We start from the raw sequence: 19,189 nt of genomic DNA on the forward strand, positions 1-19,189 counted from the left end.
ATGCTATTATTCTTTCAAAGTATGTTCTTAGGTAAAGAAATTGAAAAAAAGTACTTAATTCAAAAATTAAAACATGTTAAGTGAGAAAATCTTCAGGGCCAAGCACAAAGATGAATGAGATACAAAGACTAACACTGGACACAGAAGGTAGCTACAGCAAACACAACTTACTGAATAATACTTTCTACTGATTAAAAAAAAACTTATTCTGATGATTATTGAAGTTAATGGAAGGAATTCACTAAACAAAAAAAGCTAAAGCTCAAAGTCTACATTGTCACTACTGATGGTTGAAAAGGACCTCTCTAATGTTCCTGGCTAAAAGAATATAAATTGCTTGATTATTTTTATTCCAAAGTTTAATTGGTTTTTGTTCATTTCTACCTCTGCAATTGATCTCTCAAAGAATTAATGCTCACTATGTGAAGATCATATGAGGCCATGCAGATTCCTAAGTTAAGACTCTTTATTAGCCAGGTGTGGGTGGCTCACACTTGTAATACTAGCTGCTTAGGAGGCTGAGATCCGAGGATCGTGGTTTGAAACCGGCCTGGGCAGGAAAGTCCGTGAGACTCTTATCTCCAATAAACTACTAAGAAAAATCCACAAGTGGTGCTGTGGCTCAAGTGGTAGAACACTGGCCTCAAGCACAAAGAGGCTCAGGGACAGCGCCCAAGCCCTGTGTTCATGCCCCAGGACTGGAAAAAAAATAATTAGCTAAATTAGTTTGGGACAATCATATACTAGGTGTTGTTCAATCATATAATAGGAATGTTATATATCTGCAATAATAATTTTCAGAATTATATATTTCAAGTTCATTAAAAAATATATGTATATATTACATATTGATTCATGAGTTATCATGATAAAAGAACTACAAATTATCTAAAATCACAGTTCTGGAGTCAGAAGCTCCATGTTAAGAATTTGTATTAAAATTTGTACCCCTAGGGCTTACTAAGATAAAAAAATTTCAATTAATTTTTCTGCAAAAGTAATAATTAGATTTCTTCCTACATCATTGTGCTTTGAGAAAAATTAAAAGTGGATTTAATGTTCTTAGCATCTTACTTGTTGAATAACATGAATGTTGCTTTTTGAGTAGCACAAACATTTGTAAAGTATACAAGTGTGCTCATATTCATTTTGATTTAGATATTGATACTAATAACATATGCATTTAATTAAAATCCTCAAGCATTTTTAAGGTTTTATGCAAATATTTTACACTATCTTTAAGTAGTTGTGAAAAGTAGCTGCCAACCATCAAAGCAGTTTATGAATACAGTGCATCTTGATGAAAGTCACCCCTTTTTTACTTTTTATTTTTTATATTATTTTATTGTCAAGGTGATGTAAAGAGGGGTTACAGTTACATAAGTAAGGTAATAAGTACATTTCTTGTCGAACTTTTTACCTCCTTCCTCATTTTTGAAAGTCATCCCTTTCAATATTCTTACCCCCTCTCCGAGCCTCCTCAGAAGTACGTTTACCTTTGTTGTATTTTCTTGTTTCATTTAGTTTAAGTGTATTTCAAGTAATCATTCTACTGCAATGCCCTCTAAATCTCAGACACTCATCTCAGACACTCTTGGAGGATTAACATTGCTTTCTCCTAACTATTGTAATTTTAAGACCCAAGCTTGGGATCAGTGCTTTCTCTGTAGCACTGCAAATCCTCAGGCCAGAGGGAGAGAAAGGACATTAAACCCTTCCCTATCTCCCACAGCATCTGCTCAGAAATAATACACATCTTTTTCAATTCATCGAAGTGAGGGTCACATACAGGAAAATTTCAGAGATGAGAATAGTAAGTTTTAAGTCAAGAAGAGTTTAAAATTAATGTGTAGGTCATCATAAGCCACCATGAAGTTTTGAGCAGAGCCTTAGTTTGATAATTGAGACAGTGGTTCTCCCTTTGTCTTCTCAAGAGTAGAAAACAGGATGAATCAGATTATAACTACAATGACTATAGGAGCCAGATATATCTCCTATATGATACCTATAGACAACAAAGAAGAGAAATCAAGAGACTCTGGGGTTAATAAAGTATTTAAGAGATCCTGTGAGTTATTCTCTTACCTTCCAGACATAACATTCTACTTAGTCATCATCAGTAGAAGGAAGCAATCTAATTTAATTTCTAGCGGAGAAAAGGCCTTTACCTGGCCCTGAGGAACATCCTACCGGGAGAATTTTTCTCCCATCAGGGAGCCAATGAGGCCCTCAGATTTGAGAACTGACAGGGCCTGTAATTGGTTTCCTCACTCATATAACCACAGCTGTGGTGTTCATTCAAAAACTGCAAAACTAATCCTTTCAGAGCTTTCATACTGGATGTTTGCTTCAAAACATTCAGTGCCAAGCAGTCTATAGATGTTGCTTCACAGGAAAGCAAAGGTTTCTGACCACTGGTCTGAGCACCAGACTAGCTGTCATAAATCCTTAGTTTTCATTCTCAAACACTGATTTTGTTATCCTTCTGAGGGAGATCATTTCACTCATGGATACCTCCATTTTTCTGTAAGGAAACTGGTGAAGCTTATTGCTTATCTGGAAAGTACTTCTAGAGGCTTAAGTGAATTTAATGTTTAAATCATGTTTAAACATGTATTCAACATCTTTCTGATAAAATACATTTTAAATATACTTTACTGCTTTCGCATGGTAGCTAGTGGATCCTAGAAAAAAATAGGTAACTAGTATGTATTTAAAGAACAGACCCTTAAGGATCAATGTATATAAGACCATACTAATTTTCTTGTACTTGTCTGATATATTTAAAATTAGCCAGGCATGGTCATAGATGCTTGCAGTTCTAGCTACTCAGAAGTGAAGGTGAGAGGAATGTGATCCAAGGCCCTCCCAGGAAAAAGTGAGCGGGAGATTTAACCTTAACATCAAACTAAGAGATACAGGATTGGAGTGAGAATGACCCAAGTGGTAGAGGGTTTGCAGCCCAAGGCCCTGAGTTTACTTTTAGCTTTAGCATCAATGCAAACTAGGAATGTAAATGGTTTATCCTGTAACTTTTAAGTATGGGTGAATAACAGTAGTCTGAAGGAAATTAATTTTTTCTTAATTTAGAACTTCAAAAGCTTGACAGGTCTATCCAGCACCATCCAATCATATTACTAAAACAAATGGAACCATGGTTCCTTCTGAATTTATTGGTGAAAGATGGAGCCAGTCAGAAGAACTTCTGACCTTAAAAATACTTCTACCCACATCCTATATATAATCATATACTATCCTATATAAAAAAGATCTCTTAAATACTTTATTAACCCTGGGGTCTCTTGATTTCTATTCCTCATTATCTATAGGTATCAAATAGGAGATATATCTAGCTCCTATAGTCATTGTAGATATAATCTGATTCATCCTATTTTCCACTCTGGGGAAGACAAATAGAGAACCACCTTCTCCATTGTCAATCATTAGAAAAAATATTGGGTTTAAAACTTCCTATGGTGCTAAGTACTGGAAGCTCATTCCTATAATCCTAGTTATTCAAGAGGCTGAGATCTGGGGATTGCAGTTCAAAGATATCCTGGGCAGGAAAGTCCATGAGACTCATCTCCAATTAGCCACCAGAAAACTGGAAGTGCTGCTGTGGCTCAAAGTGGTAGAGTACTAGATTTGAGAAAAAGAAGTTGAGGAACAGTACTCAAGCTCTAAGTTCAAGCTCCACAACCAACAAAAACAAAACTTAAAAAATTAAAAAAATCCAATAGCATACAAGAACTCAGAGGTTTTGAGACGTTTTCTACATAAAGTGAATTTTAAATAATTTAAAAAGAGACAGTAAAGAGTGTTAATGACATGGAGAAAATGGAATTCTCAGACACTGCTGATAGAATGGACAATGTCAATACTTTAAAGAATACCTTGCAATTGCTCAAAAAGTTAAAGTTCTCAGATGACTCATACTTTATGTACATGAGAAAGGAAAACCAATGCCCACACTAAAATTTTTTCATGAATGCTTGTCATTGTATTATTTGCAAAGAACAAATTGTAGAAAGTATAAAATTGGCCACATCGTTACCTGATGAATGGATCGATAGCTATTATATCCAGTAATTTAGCCATAAAACAAATGAAGTACTACTGCATGCCATAACCTTGTTCATCAACCTTGTAAACACAACACCAAGTGAAAACTGCCAGACAAAAGACTAAACATATTATAATTCCATCTATGTGACATCACCAGAATAGACATTAGTACAATCAAAAGGCTGGGAATGGTAGAATCAGCACTGATATTAAGTACAGGTTTCTTTCTTGGACTGATAAAAATGTCTAACGTTAGTAGTCATGGTTGCATAATTCTGTAACTATGTTGTTGTTTTTTTAAACTGAGTTTTCAAACCCTTCCTAAGGCTATTTTTTACTTTGCAAACTAGATTGGAATTAAAAAGTGCAATTTTTAAAAAGATGATTGCAATAAATAAATTAACTTTCTGTTCTAACATTCAAGTAACATTTTTCTTTCTTGCACAAAATTTGTAATAACTTCAATGGCTGTTTCCCCTGTGAGATATTTCATATTAACTTTCTGAGAGGTGAATTTATTTCTTAGTTTGCTAAATCAAAAAGAATCCCTCAAGATAAATTTTTCCTTCTCCTGAAATTTGCCCTGAACTGGTGGCAAAAGCACACCGGAGGCCACATGGTTTCTAAAATGACAAAGCTTATCCATGGCTGTCTATTTATGTGACGCTTTATCAAGAGCCAACAGTATCTCCAAAATAATGGTATTAAGTTTCATAAATGTCAGTGGACAATTAGATGGCCTTATCCAGAAAGCTTTAAACAAACATCTAAAATATGCTTAAAAAAATGTAACCCTGAACTGAACAGACCTGAACTGGAATTGAATAGCCCTCAAAGCTAAAGTAGACTGGCAGAGAAGAAGTAGGGGAAGACAATCCTTCTGTACATGCTGGCACTCACAGAATGGAACTCCCTGGAAGATGCTAGCTGGCTTTTAAGTAAGGTACAAGAGACCCATGCAAATGAGACTCACCCCTTCCAGAGCAAGGCAGCTCAGAGGTCCCCTGACATTTTCTGGAACTTTCCTCCACAGAGAGTGGGCAAGATCGTGGATGCTCACACTTCTTCCCGTACCAGCCGGCTTTGCAGTCACATCTTCCACAGTTGCACTGCCCGTGACCTTCACCATGAAAGGAGCAGGAGAGCATGCACATGAGGACCATGGAGTTGGAATTCGTTCATAGTTTCTGTTCTAACTGGACCTGTGGAGACTGAATCTGACACACGCTATAAAACCTTAAGGCAAAGGCTAGCTTTCTCTCGCACTTTTCAGACACCCTTTTGTATGCATTAATCTTGAAAGGTAAGAAATACATCACCTTAAGATAAATATTTTACTGGGACTGTGTGCCTAAATCTATCAAATTCCAGGTTCATGGTTTTCTGGACCCTACAAGGAGCATTAGAAGGATTCAGCCATGAGAAATAGGAGACACATGAACAAACAAAAAACTCTTTTTCAAGCAGGATTTTTTTAACCTAATGAATCATTCAATGGATCTGTATCTGTGGAGCCCCACAACCACAGGAAAATTAGAAGCCACAAACGACAAGGAAAAAAAAAACTCTGGCATTTGAAAGAGGTTGCTTTCATTCTTCCAGTTTAATTAAGTTATTTCCTACAGCTCAAAAAATTTATATTTTAAAGTGTACAACCTGTTGCTTTCGTAGGCATGGACATCTTGTGAAAGAATCTGATTTCTTTTTTTTTTACCTGTGGGCATTGAGTTTTCCTAATATCATTTATTGAGGAGTCTATCCCTTATCCGTTGCATATTTTTGATGCTTTTGTTGAACATTAGTTGACCATTCAGAAACAAGTTAATTTCTGGACATTTTTCTGTTGGTCTGTGTGCAAGTTTTTATGCTAGAACCATATTCTTTTTACTTTAATTTTTTTTAATTTTGAAAATACTGTACAGAGGGTTTACAGTTACATGAGCAAGGTAATGAATACATTTCTTATTAAGCATTGTTGCCTCCTCCTTTGTTTTTCTCCTACCATCCCTTCCCCCCACCTCCACAACTTTGATAACTACAGTTCTTTGAAATTATTGAAGCAGGTCATCATGATTCTACTGCATTTTGAAGATTACTTTTCTGTGAAAAATGGCATGGAAATTTTGATAGGGGTTTCATTGGTTTCAGTGTACGGAACTGTTACTCCTTGGTTAATTTCTCCCCAAACATATTATTGTGTGTTTTCTTAATTTCTTTTATAGAAAATTTGTTGAAATACAATCTTATCTTCTGGTACCTCTACACTTTATTTCCATTTGCATTTAAGATATACTATAAGGCTTAGCCAAGAGACACTTAGCCTAAAGCCAGTAACTTGTCTGGAGTTCACAATCCTTATCAACCAGCCTTGTATATAAGAAAGAAATGAGGACATATATTAGAGCCCTGGACCCATACAAAGAGAGTTTGTAAAGAATTGTGAGGAGAAATGGTATCTTCAAGTTAAGAATCTATTTTTTTCAGACATTAGGCTCAGCTCCTGGTCAAATGACAACCTCTTTGAAGTTCAGTTTCTTCAGTTTTGAGCAGGGCAACATATATTATCCATTTATGTGGAGCACCTTATATATGTTAATGGACATGAAAAAATGAACTACTGTTATTTTTATACATTGGAGTCCATGCATGTAATCAAGAATGGTAATATCAACTAAGCTATTTATTTACTTATTTATTTTGGTGGTAGTTGTGGGGCTTGATCTCAGGGTCTGGGCACTGTCTCTAAGCTCCTTTGCTCAGGGCTAGCGCCCTACCACTTTGAGCCACAGCTCCACTTCCAGTGGTTTGAGTAGTTCACTGGCGGTAATAGTTTCACAGGGACTTTTTTTCCCCAGCTGGCTTTGAACCATCAGATCTCAGCCTCCTGATTAGCTCAGATTACAGGCGTAAGCCACCAGCACCCAGCCAACTAAGCATTTTAAAACTCATAATAAATATATAGATCTGCATCATTACAAATACAAAATAGAAAAGCAGATTTCTATCATTGCTGCAAAAATCTATATGAATTCTAAAGAAAATGAAATACCATGTTTTACAAGTATGCCAAGTACCATGGTAAGTGGTTAAAACCCATGCTATTTTTTTTCCTGTGGTATCTGATCTAATGAATATCATGCAAATTAAAATTTTCTTTCATTAAAGACTGGCTCTTTATTATATCAACATTTCTTGAGATTTGTAGTTCTATCTTCTGAGTTTAAAGACATTGGTCAATACATCTGCAGAAGCTTTTCATCCTTCATTAACCTGGCTCATTATAGGGCAAATCACAAAATTACAGGTCAAAGTAGAATAACATATTAGAGATCATTTAGTGAACACTGTTTATCATACATTAAACTCAATTTAATGAATATTTATTTCAATTTCTCTTCTGGACTTACTAATCTCTCAATATCAATTAACTATACCGAAGATGGGGAGAATGAGTTATTCAGTAGGGATATAATTAATATGAAGAAGAGTTTAGGAATGAAAAAATCTACTTAACATTAAAACCTTTCGACTACCCCAACTTATATCAGGGTCTTTCATAAAGGGCATAAGAAATCTGTCTTTCATTTATATGTGCTGCTCCTCTGTCTCAGCCTGAGCTCAATTTAATTTGTCTTTCACATGGAGAGAACTAAAAGAAGAATATTTTTTCACATTGATCTAAAATATAACACTTCCATGCTAGTTTGTCAAATCTGTGTATATTTTCAGCCTGTGGGAATTAATTTCATTGCTTCTAACAAGTATTCCTTAAACTGTGTAGGCAGAAGATCAACAAAGTAGAGATGAAAGCTATAGAATGTTGTTGTTTATCCCTGATCTCAAACATCAGAAAAATTAAACATAAGAAAATTATTTCTAAAAGACCTATGTGCATGCACTAGTACATAAACATGCCCCCACACACACATACACACACACACACACACACACACACACACACACACACACACACACACACACGTGCACAGTACTAGAAGACCACATAATGAGTATAGTTGACATAATCTGCATGCTGTAAATGGTAATGCAGTCCAATCTACAACACATGGACAAGAAAGGTTTCAGCATGATCAGTGATCCAGTGGTCATGATGAGAAGTCACAGACTGACCTTCTCTGACTGTTCTAGCAGTGGTGTGAACACCAAAACATTCTTTATTTGCAATCACTGAGCTTTTTTTTAGTTAAATTATCTAAACTCCAGAAATATTAGTCCAGTACAAATGTAAGTGAATCTATTCCAGACAAAAACACTTTTGCTGGAAAGTATATTTCTTCTTCATCTTTTGTTTTTAATGATGGAAAAAATCCTGTTAATGGAAATCTGGTGTTTGCAAGTTGCTATTTACAAAATAATGTGTTGGTCATCAATAGAGAAAAATGTTTAGGGAATGATTAGACGTATCTCGCATTTGTTATTTTTAGAACTCTATTCAATATATTGATTTTATTTTCAAGATAATGCAGGCTGAATATACTTAACATTTCTCTTTAGTTTCTTTTTCCTAAATGCTTTGGTAACCCACAAGGAATAATTACCCCACGTTAGATAGTTCTGGCAAATGATTCCATTTTCCAACCTAATGCAACACAAAGTCAAAACTACCCTTATATTTTTTTAAAATCATTTTGGCAGGCAGGACAAGCTAAAGGCATTGAAGGTCACAGTGCAGCAAATGTTTCCAGTTATGAGATTTGAGGAAATAGACCAAGATTGGTAAGCAGCCATCAGGGATGAAGGCATTATTTCAGGATCAGGAAGTAAATTGAGTTCAGCAAACAGAACAGTTGGCACAAAATGGGATGGCTGGCATCCCCAATGTGTCTACACTTAAATAATGTCTACAGAATCTCCCTGTGTGTATATGTGTATTCATATACATCTAAGCAAAGGAGTCTTGCTTGTTATTTATGAATAAACATACATATAGATATACAATGGATACACACACACACACACACACACACACACACACACACACACACACACACACACACACACACACACACACATACACACACTATGGATGATAAACCAGAAATAAACCTGATCAATTTCGAGTAGGCAAGTAACACACTTTAGTGCAATTATACCCTAGTACCCATCACATATAGTAGCAAAATATTTATATTTGGGTGTAATATGGATGGAACAGGAGTGAAAAAAAATGAGAATGCCAACTTACACGCCAACTTAAACTAATCCTCCAGGAGATCTCTCTTGGACTTAAATAAGACCGATAGTCTCAGGAAGGCATGAACAGAGGCTAAAAATAAAACTGCATTTCATCTGAGCTTTATTACATCCCAGCCTTGCAAGAATCGCTGGAGAATACTGATGCAGTTGGGTTCCTTCTGTCTCATAACACAAAGGCATTAACATACTCAATAATCCACTGCATGGCATTCTTCCTACAGAGCATCTTACAGTGGTAATTAGGAAACCTGTGAAGTCTAACAGCTCTCTAAACACATGATATAGAATCCCACAGATTTAGTGAAGAAATCCTCCTGAGATTGGTGCCTGCCCCAGATCCTCAAAATGTTCAGAAAAGATTAGTTTTTAAAAGAAGTTTGGCCGTGGAAGGATGGAAAAGAGCTCTTCCTCACGAGAACAAGTAAAATTGAACAGTCTTATTTGCATCACTTGGAGATTGAATTTGTTGCATACTTCTGTGTTTTCAGAGGCTACTTGATAGCAGGTTGAGTTGTGTCAAGGTACTTAATTTACCTAAAAGTGTTTCCTTTTCTGTAAAACTGTAGATAATAATCTCTACCTCCTTGTGTTAGTATGGAAATAAAATGAAATGAGCTGTTTGAAAGGACACAGTCAGAGTCTGGCAGAGTAGGAGCTCGGTTCATGTGGATTTTTTTCTTTCCTAAGCATCACTCTAAATGTTGGGAGATGGGCTGGGGGTCGGTGGGGGCGGGGGGTTGGCCAGTTCAACCCTTTTGAATCAACCCAAAGTAAAATCACAATTATAGATCAGGGTCTTATGGCTCAGATCACAGTCCATTGTCCCCAAAGCTTCCTTGCCTTTCTGGCTACACCTACAGCATGGGTGCCATAAGTAAAGGGTGAAGTCTCCTATGGCCAGATATTCTCCTGACCAACTCCACTGGCCAGGAGGCCATAGCTGCCCAATTGCTTGCCTACCTCTCTCTGGAATCTCACAGGGGAGAGAAGAAATGAAGTGTAGGGAAAAGGAAATCAGGGCAGAGAGGAGAGAGGAGAGAGAGGGAATGGCTGAGGTGGAAAATTCAGCTCCAGGAAGGACTTGTTAAAGTCACTACACTAGCTTAATGTACAGTAGGTCTAAGCCTAACTAGCTCACAACAACAACCATGATCTTATCAAAGCACCAAAGTGCTAAGCTATCATTACCCAGTCCTCTTCATGGTATTTTGACCCTGAACTGTCACAAAATATAGGGTAATTTTGAATCACAGAAATATGTTACAACATTTTTGAAACTCTTCAGTGATATTAAATTCTAGATCATACAAGAGATTAATTTGCATATAAATCCTAATGAAGAGATATTATCTTACATTTTATAATATGTCACCACAGTTATCCCAATGCACAAGCCTGTCATCAGCTCTGCTAGTTTTGTCTTCACAGAGTTGAGTTGAGCTGAGATCAGGAGCTAGTGGTTCACTGATGAGCAATTCGACTGATTAACTTTGAGGGAGTGGGTAGGTTTCCATCTCAAGCCTTTGTCAACTGTATGCATTCTCCAGCATTGTCCTAGCTCACAAGTTTGCTAGCAGGAGCACTAAAAATATCAAATGTTTTACACTGCAATTTCTTTCATGGTATCTTTAAGAATCAGAACGAACCCTGCACACAAGCACATGAGTATCTTGTTATTGGAAAATAGGAATCCAGGGCAAACTTACCTGAACAGAAGTCATCAGAATATCGGTCATAGACAGGTCTGCAATCCCTCTCATCGCACTCACAAGTGTCCCCATGAATGTCACCCCAGTCCCCTGTGGGATCCACGTCATGGCAAGAACATTCGCCACACACACAAGTCCCTGCATAGGAGAAAGGAGGCAAGAAAAGTGACCTGTCCCATTGTTTTCCTGTCGCTTCCTTTCTATTGGAAAAATCTACATAGACAGACAAAATATTCTAAAAAGGAAAAATAAACGCCATCTAACAGTGATAGAAGAGATTCCTGTTAGCAATCGCTAGTTTCCCACATAGGTACCAGTTGGATTAAAGAATCAAATGGAGCTGGGAGCTGGTGGCTCATGCCTGTCAACCTAGCTACTCAGGAGGCTGAGATCTGAGGATCACGGTTCAAAGCCAGACCTGGCAGGAAAGTCCGTGAAACTCTTATCTCCAACAAACCACTAGAAAGCCAGAAGTGGTGCTGTGGCTTAAGCGGTAGAGTGCTCGCGCCTTGAGCTGAAGAGCTGAGGGACAGTGCCCAGGCCCAGAGTTCAAGCCCCACCACTGCCAAAAAAAAAATATCAAATGGACAAAATTCCTCTTTGCTCAAAACATCAAAAACAGTATGATTTAACTAAGAAAGAAATCTACATAACTACATACAAATCTGAAATTGGGGTTGAGACCAAAACATCTGAAACAAATGTTTCCTATGCATGTAAACGAGGAACACTTCCATAACTATATAAATAATTCTTGAGAATTTAAATACACAAAAGATATCTAAAGTAAAATAGGTGAAGGTGAAGAACAATTTCATAGAGACTAATGATCAACATGAAGATGGTTGACCACAGCCTTCCAATGTTATTAAGGACTGGGAATGAGAGCAATTTAAAACAATAATGAGGTAGAGTTATTCTGGATGTTAGATTGTCATGAATCAGAGAGACGCTGGTATCGAGAGCTGCTGGGGATGAGGGAATTATAGGCATTCTCTGGTTTCAAAGTGCAAATTTTTGGGGCACACCATCTTGTGCCACCTCATATTTTGGACATATACTACTATTTGGAGGAACAAGCTACTTCAATTAATGTTTCCACAAAAAAGGAATATCCACAGAAGTACCTGTTCTGGAATACAAGGTCTGATTGTATTTATGTTATTAAAAAGCTACGGATGGAGCCTGCAGTTGTTGGTGTTGGAACATGAGTGAGAAATTAGTGTAGCACCAATTCATCTGTAACATGGACTTAAGCACAGTCATTAAGAGTAATAATTAGGTAATGATCTCAATTTCTTAAATTTGCTGAGACTTGTTTTATGAACCAGAATGGGGTCTGTTTTGAAGACTGTCCAGTAGGCTACCAAGAATAATGTGTAGAAGTTCAATTCATGCACATCAATTTGACATTTCATCCATGCCTTCCATTACTTACAATTAAGACATGAGAGTTTTCTGAATGCTCTCTGAGTAATTAGATGTTCATGCTGTCTGTGGTTCTGTTAGTCAAGAGACATTTAGTAAAAGTATCCACAGACAAGACTTTGCCTTTTAGCTGGGCTGTGTCATTTCTGGATGGTTGCCGAAGAAATTCCTCGCGTTAACTATTTGCTCAGCGAAGCTTAAAGAATGATAACAACTGTCTTACCTCTCCATTTTCTACTCAGGAAGGTACAAGAAAGAGAAGACCCTTGGCAGAGTAAATGTTGTTTTAGATCAAAGCAAATGTCTCTAGGAGATGCCTTCCTCCCACACTGAAGGAAGCACAGAGGGGTGTTAACAATTAAGAGCTGTGTTTGTCGCCAATGATGTAGAAACATGTATGAATGACACACCTCTGTTGCTGCAGATTTGGCCATCTGGAGATGTGCATCTTCGCTTGCTTTCCCAGGGGGTGATGTCGCACTGGAATTCGCATTTATCTCCATGCCAACCAGCCTCGCAGTAACAGTTTCCACAGTAACACTTCCCGTGGCCTTCCCCCAAAAGAATTTTATATAGTAAAGAAAAAAGCAACTTTTCAAAGCAGCATTAACTTTCTGCCTCTTCGTGATCACATGCACCTTTGGAAATGATATCAAGGCTCTGAATACCTTACTTAAAATAATCAAATTATATAGTTACTTCTCAAAACATCATAATCGAGCCTATAACTACACGACTCTATAAACAAAGCAAGCCAACATGTTGATAGGAAGCTGATTCAAATCAAAGTATTTTTTTAAAGAAATGACATGAATGACTGTGCAAGTCTATTCCTCTACTCTCTCGGATGTATACACCAAACTCAAATATATACTGGCCTTCATTCTAAGGGTATTTCTTGAATCAGAAATTAAATTCATTTATTTGAAAACAAGTACTGAGAAAGCAATGGTGCATATTTACTTAGCTATACATTATTAATCACTGGACAATTTTTAAACCAGAGGGAATATTTTATCATTTCATTCAGCTGTTCCCCACAAGCTGTTGTGTTCTACCATGTAGAAAAGAGGCTCTCCACTAGATCAGTGTCTGGTTCTGATTTACACTAATAAAATACCGAGAATCCTACACAGGAATTGATCCAATTCTCAGCCTAGGGCCAAGTGACTACAAAGGATACTGAGAAGTACTCTTCATTTAGGGTCTAGATCCCACCCTTTAGTATCCACCTCCCCACCTCCCCATAACCTGTTAGGTGTTCATTCCTGTATCTAATCAAGCTACCTGTATTGAACTATCACATACATCATCCATTCAAGTCTAGCCAGTTTTCTGCAAATTTCCCAAAGATGGCATTTACCCTCAGATTCACTTCCTGTGCCCTCTCCTTAATAGCTATGCCACCCAAGGATGAATGAAAGCCCTTGTGCCTTGGATTCTTTCTAGTCAAGATGTTCTGTTTCGTAGGCATTTGCATCTTCTACACTGGTGACTAAATTATTGGTTGTTCCAACTCTCTTCTACTGAAGCCATAATTCTATGGAATTTTAAGAACCCATGGAAAAATGACAGTGCTTCCATTTTTCAATTGCTTAAAGGCATATTTTCATTCTAATGTTATGGCATCACTATCCAGGGTGAAGAACATTAGCAGGGCCAAGGATTGAGTCTCCTATTCAGTTCATGATTTGATGAGACACATGCATGACAGAGACAGACAGAGAGGAAGAGTTATAGAGGATAAAAGGCGTTCATGCACTTAATAGTATGACTTCTAAGTGAATTCCAACTGAAATACGGCTCATTAATTTCACAGACAATGATCATTCCTACAACAAATTTTTATTTTCAATTTTTATTATGAAATTGTTCCTTTTTTAGCTTTTAAAGGTCTCTAATGGTGCACACAGCAAAATCACCTTCTAGTGTCTCACCACAAGCCTCAGGAACTTGAAGATTGCATTGGAAAATAGCATGACTGGGCATTAATTGTTTGAGATTCAATCAATTTCTTACACTGTACAATTTATTACCTCTAGAGTTTTAGGATATACATATATATATATGTATGTATATATATGCATCCCTGTTTATATACATATAAATGTATATATGTAAGGCTTACCATAATACCAACCAATATATAAACCTATGTACTTCACACTTAGGCTCTATTTTTTTTTTTGTTGGTCATAGGGCTTGAACTCTGGGCCTGGGCGCTGTCCCTCAACTCTTCAGCTCAAGACTAGTGCTCCACCACTTGAGCAATAGCACCACTTCTGGCTTTTTCTGCTTATGTGGTGCTGAGGATCGAACCCAGGACCTCATGCATGGGAGGCAAGCACTCTACCACTGAGCAACCTTTTCAGCCCACACTCAAGTTCTTTGTATATCTATAAATTCAATTGTGAATTAGAATTTTCCTAAGAAACCATTAAAATAGGGTCCAATAAACAAAATGGGTTCGTGCAAAACTACACCTACATGCAGAGGTGAACAAATTACACTCATATCCATAAAGCTCACATGGAAAATACTGTAACAAGAAACATTGGGATAATTAATATAAAATATAAGTTTCAGGAAAGCATTTTTCATGCAATATCCATAATTCTAATTCTGTTTTATGGAAACAGATAGAGAAGAAAAATCTCCACTGATGAGATGTACATTCATCTCTCAACAGAGTTTTTTTATATGAACAACAAATGAAAAAATCTACAATCCTAGGCAATGTGACTGTCATATAATGTTTCCTGGATCCTGATGTCTGTGCTCAGAGACCTTGTACCATCAAATTGCCTAAGCCCCTAACAGATATAATAAGTAAGAAGAATGAGATTTAAACATTTCCTGTTGTATTTTTTCAAACTTTATATTTACAAATAAAAATAGACTTTAGTTTGGTGGAGTGACTCAGAACATGATCGACCCAAAGTGTGCTCCTTTTTTTTAACCTGTATCAATTGAAAGTGAAATCTCAAGGGTATAAATATTTAATGATTGTGGATAGATTCATCTATTTGTTCTAATTGCTTTTCACTGATACATTTAGGAGAAAATAGTGAGCAGTATCTAGCTGAAGTCACTGGCCTGAAAAAGAGAGAGAGAGAGAGAGAGAGAGAGAGAGAGAGAGAGAGAGAGAGAGAGAGAGAGAGAGAGAGAGAGAGAGAGAGAGAGAGAGAGAGAGAGAATGAGAAAATGAGAAAATGAGAGAGAGAGAGAGGTGTCTGTGTCTGCCTGTGCCTTTGTGTATGCACCAGTCCAGTACTGGGGCATAAACTCAGGTCCTGGGTGCTGTCCCTCAGCATTCCTTGAGTCTGACACTCTACCACTTGAGCCACAGCTACATTTCCAGCTATTTGGTAGTTAACTGGAGACGAGAATCTCACAAACTTTCCTGATTGGCTGGGTTTGAACCATGATCCTTAGATCTCAGCCACCAAACCAGCTAAGATTACAACATGAAGCCATTAGCTCTGGGCAGGAGAATTTTGTGTGTGTGTGTGTGTGTGTGTGTGTGTGTGTGTGTGTGTGTGTGTGTGTGTGTGTGTGTGTGTGTGTGTGTGTGTGTGTGTGTGTGTGTGTGTATTATTTGATACTAGTGTATTGTTCAACCAGGAGACAAGACAGAAAGAACAGGCAAGTCTACAGCAAAAGTGTCCATATAACTCTACTACAGGAAGGAAGCAAGGTAAAAAAAAAGGGGGTGGGGGGTAACTGGTAAGATACTAATGACACTTTGCCCCTATTTGTCAGTTAGTGATCTTTATCCCTGTTTGTCCCTGATCGTTCTAAGGAAGATACTTCTCTAAGATGACTATTTTCCTGCATGCAGGGCAAACTGCCATGAACCAGGTAATAACTCTTATGTTCAATATCAGCAAAGAAAAATTGGCATAGATAAAACAATTCTTACTGTACCCTATGCTCATTTTGCTGAGCCAGTAAAAGCTGCAAATGGAAATTCTGAGCAAGGGTTTATGGACAGATTAGGAAACTACAGGTGGTGAAGAGGGATTCTCAGAGAACTCTAAATACAAGGCACTGATGGAATTCTGAACAGTAAGGGATCAAGAACACATCCTTAGTGTCAGATAGACATGAGTCCCTGTTCTACTGTAACTGGTAGAATTGCCCTAGGTAAACCACCCAAGATAACCAAGTTCTAGCTTCTAAATCTAGTTGTGTATATAAAACTCTGCAATAATTCTTACCCAAGAATAATGTGAGATACAACAGAATCAGTGTAAAGCATTAATTATAGTATTTGACACCAGCAATCTATTGTACCGATTGGTACAATAGAAAAACAGATTGAATAACAGTGATGCATAAAGGTCATGGAAAGTGGAGACAAGTAAACTTGAGGATAATAATTCCATTCAACATCAGCATCCGTAGTAAGACAAGGCTTATGATTTACAAACAATGTAGTTAAGAGACAGGGAGATGACTTAGAAAAACACTGGATAAAGCAAGCAACAAAGATGGCATCTCAGTGACACTTCAGAGCTATGTAGTTCGCTTGTTGCAATCTGGTTGAGCCTTTCTTCCAGGGACAGTCTGGTTTCACATTCAAAAAGAATCATTTCACATTCTCTATAAATGCAGCATTTTCCAAATAAACATAGGCTCAAACTAAATGAGTTCATCTAAACAGAAATTTTTATAAAGATTAGAGTAAAATAAAATAAGTGGGGAAAAAACCCAGATTAATTATTCATTTTCATGGTTGCTATACATACCTCCACAGATTTCTTCTGTTTCATCATCTATGCATTCTCTATCATCACATTCACAAAATTTACCATAAACCAGTCCATTTCCATCTGAATCGTCACACTTACATCTGCCACAGTGACATGTACCTAAACCATTGAAATGGAGAAAAAAATCGATGCACGCATATAAATCACAATTAATGAAGTTTTATCTTGTTTCTTTTAAGAGGATAGACAACTCAGGTCCATTTAAAATTCTAATTATGTACTTCTGTGGGTATGATGAGATAGAGAATAATCCACTCCTTTTGGAAATTACTGTGGCCCAGCAATTATATTTTCTATCATCACATAGCTATTACTATTGACCTCTGATAGTTTAATGAATGTAAATGTGACCTTGACCTTCCAGAGTGCTGAACCACTTCCCACAAGTGATGCACGAATGAATATCTTCTGATTACACCTGGGTCTGAAGTGAACTAAAGCAGAAAATTCTAAGCTTGTGAGGCAAGTACCCTTGCTTATCTTCCCCACCAGTATTTATTCATTGCTTTGCACAGTGTTTGAACATATTATTTATATAATAAATATTTGTGGAAATAATTCATTAACAAATGAATAAATGAAAAAAATTTATAAGTCCCTGATAATCTCCTATTCCCAGTATTCACTGATACCCTTGTTCTAATAGGACTACAGTAGGTTTGCTTAGACAAAGGTTCCTGGGACCTCAACCCAATTTCAAGGCAGCTCAGAGGGATACAGAGACACTGAAGTCATACTGTCTGCTACCACAGATACATATTAATCTAAGTCTGAAGGATCAGCTGCATCCCACAAGAGTGATTTCACTGACAGGCATGTAGCATTCTAATGATACTGAGGATGTTTACTTGAGGAAATTTTTCTTTAATATATATTATTTTCAAATTGATATAGCAATCTTCATATAAAAAGACTTTTATCTGTCATGGAACACCACCCTAGACTCAGGAACTCTAATAGGAGACAAGTCAACCATAACCCTCCTCTCAGTATTTTATGTGAGTAGAATTAAATGTGTTAAAATAGATAGTGATGTGAACGGTGTTGCAAAAGCACATAGCAAGTGGAGTTGGCTGAGACCTGGAGGTCAAAGGGCATCCCCAAGGAAGTAGGTGAGAAAAAAAGAGCCAAGCACAATACCCAACCAGCTTAGGAAAAGTGAGATGGTGGAGAGAATCAGTTCCAGCAAGAGAATATAGCACACAGTCAGTAAAAGGACACAAAAGAATGGACCAGGTCAAAGAAGATAGAGAATATAATGTAAAAGTGACATGAAATGAATAAGATAAAGGGGCAGTTTATAGAAGTTTTATATGTTATGTGAAAGATACCTAAGTTTGCTGCAAGAATGGGAAGTCACAGAAGTGTTCTCAGAAAGGGGTCACATGATGGGGGGGGACTCAGCTGTCACATAAACAATGAGCTGAAATGAATAAAAAGCACATGCAAGAAAATGAGTCAAAAGACTCCTACATTTGTCCTCAGAAAAGAAGACAGAGGCTCAGCGAATGGTGGCACTGAGTTTAGTCAGCATACACATTTTCAGGAACATTTTCACAAGAAAGAACAGACAGAATTTGGTGACTAATTGGGTGTGACAAATGAAGGATGGGGAGGAACCAAAGACCCTACTTGTCTTGAGTGACAGGATACTAGCAATTCTGTTAGCAGTACTTGGGGAAGAGAAAGGCTTAGGATCAAGGCAGATTTGCAGTCAGATTCAGATTTTTAACTCTCATCATCTGTGCACTTTTGAGGCTGTGGTTATTTTTCACCTTTTATTCCCTGATTCCAATCTGCAACCCATCTTTAGTTCATACAGTGGCTGCAAGGATGAAGTAGTAATTTGCCCACCAGGCATCTTTCTAAACACACTACCATGTTGAGTTCAGAAGAGGCATTCAGAAAAGCTGAGATTATTTTCTTTGCATTAAGATACTAAGCAAATTCACTGGATTTCAAATATTTTTCTATGGATTTACCCTGTACTTATAG

At 37.2% G+C, this 19,189-nt stretch overlaps 1 protein-coding gene across 1 annotated transcript in view; it reads right to left on the reverse strand.

Moving 5' to 3' along the window:
- Itgbl1 (integrin subunit beta like 1) overlaps positions 1-19,189 on the reverse strand; it is a 171,858-nt gene that overhangs the window by 74,856 nt on the left and 77,813 nt on the right. The window contains exons 4-7 of the mRNA XM_070002666.1: positions 17,171-17,293; positions 12,830-12,970; positions 10,989-11,129; positions 5,039-5,185 (exon numbers count right to left, since the gene is read on the reverse strand). Coding sequence (XP_069858767.1) covers positions 5,039-5,185; positions 10,989-11,129; positions 12,830-12,970; positions 17,171-17,293 — 552 coding nt within the window. The remainder of the gene's footprint in view (positions 1-5,038; positions 5,186-10,988; positions 11,130-12,829; positions 12,971-17,170; positions 17,294-19,189) is intronic.

The sequence above is a fragment of the Dipodomys merriami genome, unplaced genomic scaffold (assembly GCF_024711535.1).
Source record: "Dipodomys merriami isolate MVZ:Mamm:240054 unplaced genomic scaffold, mDipMer1.0.p SCAF_6, whole genome shotgun sequence".
Lineage (NCBI taxonomy): Eukaryota > Metazoa > Chordata > Mammalia > Rodentia > Heteromyidae > Dipodomys > Dipodomys merriami.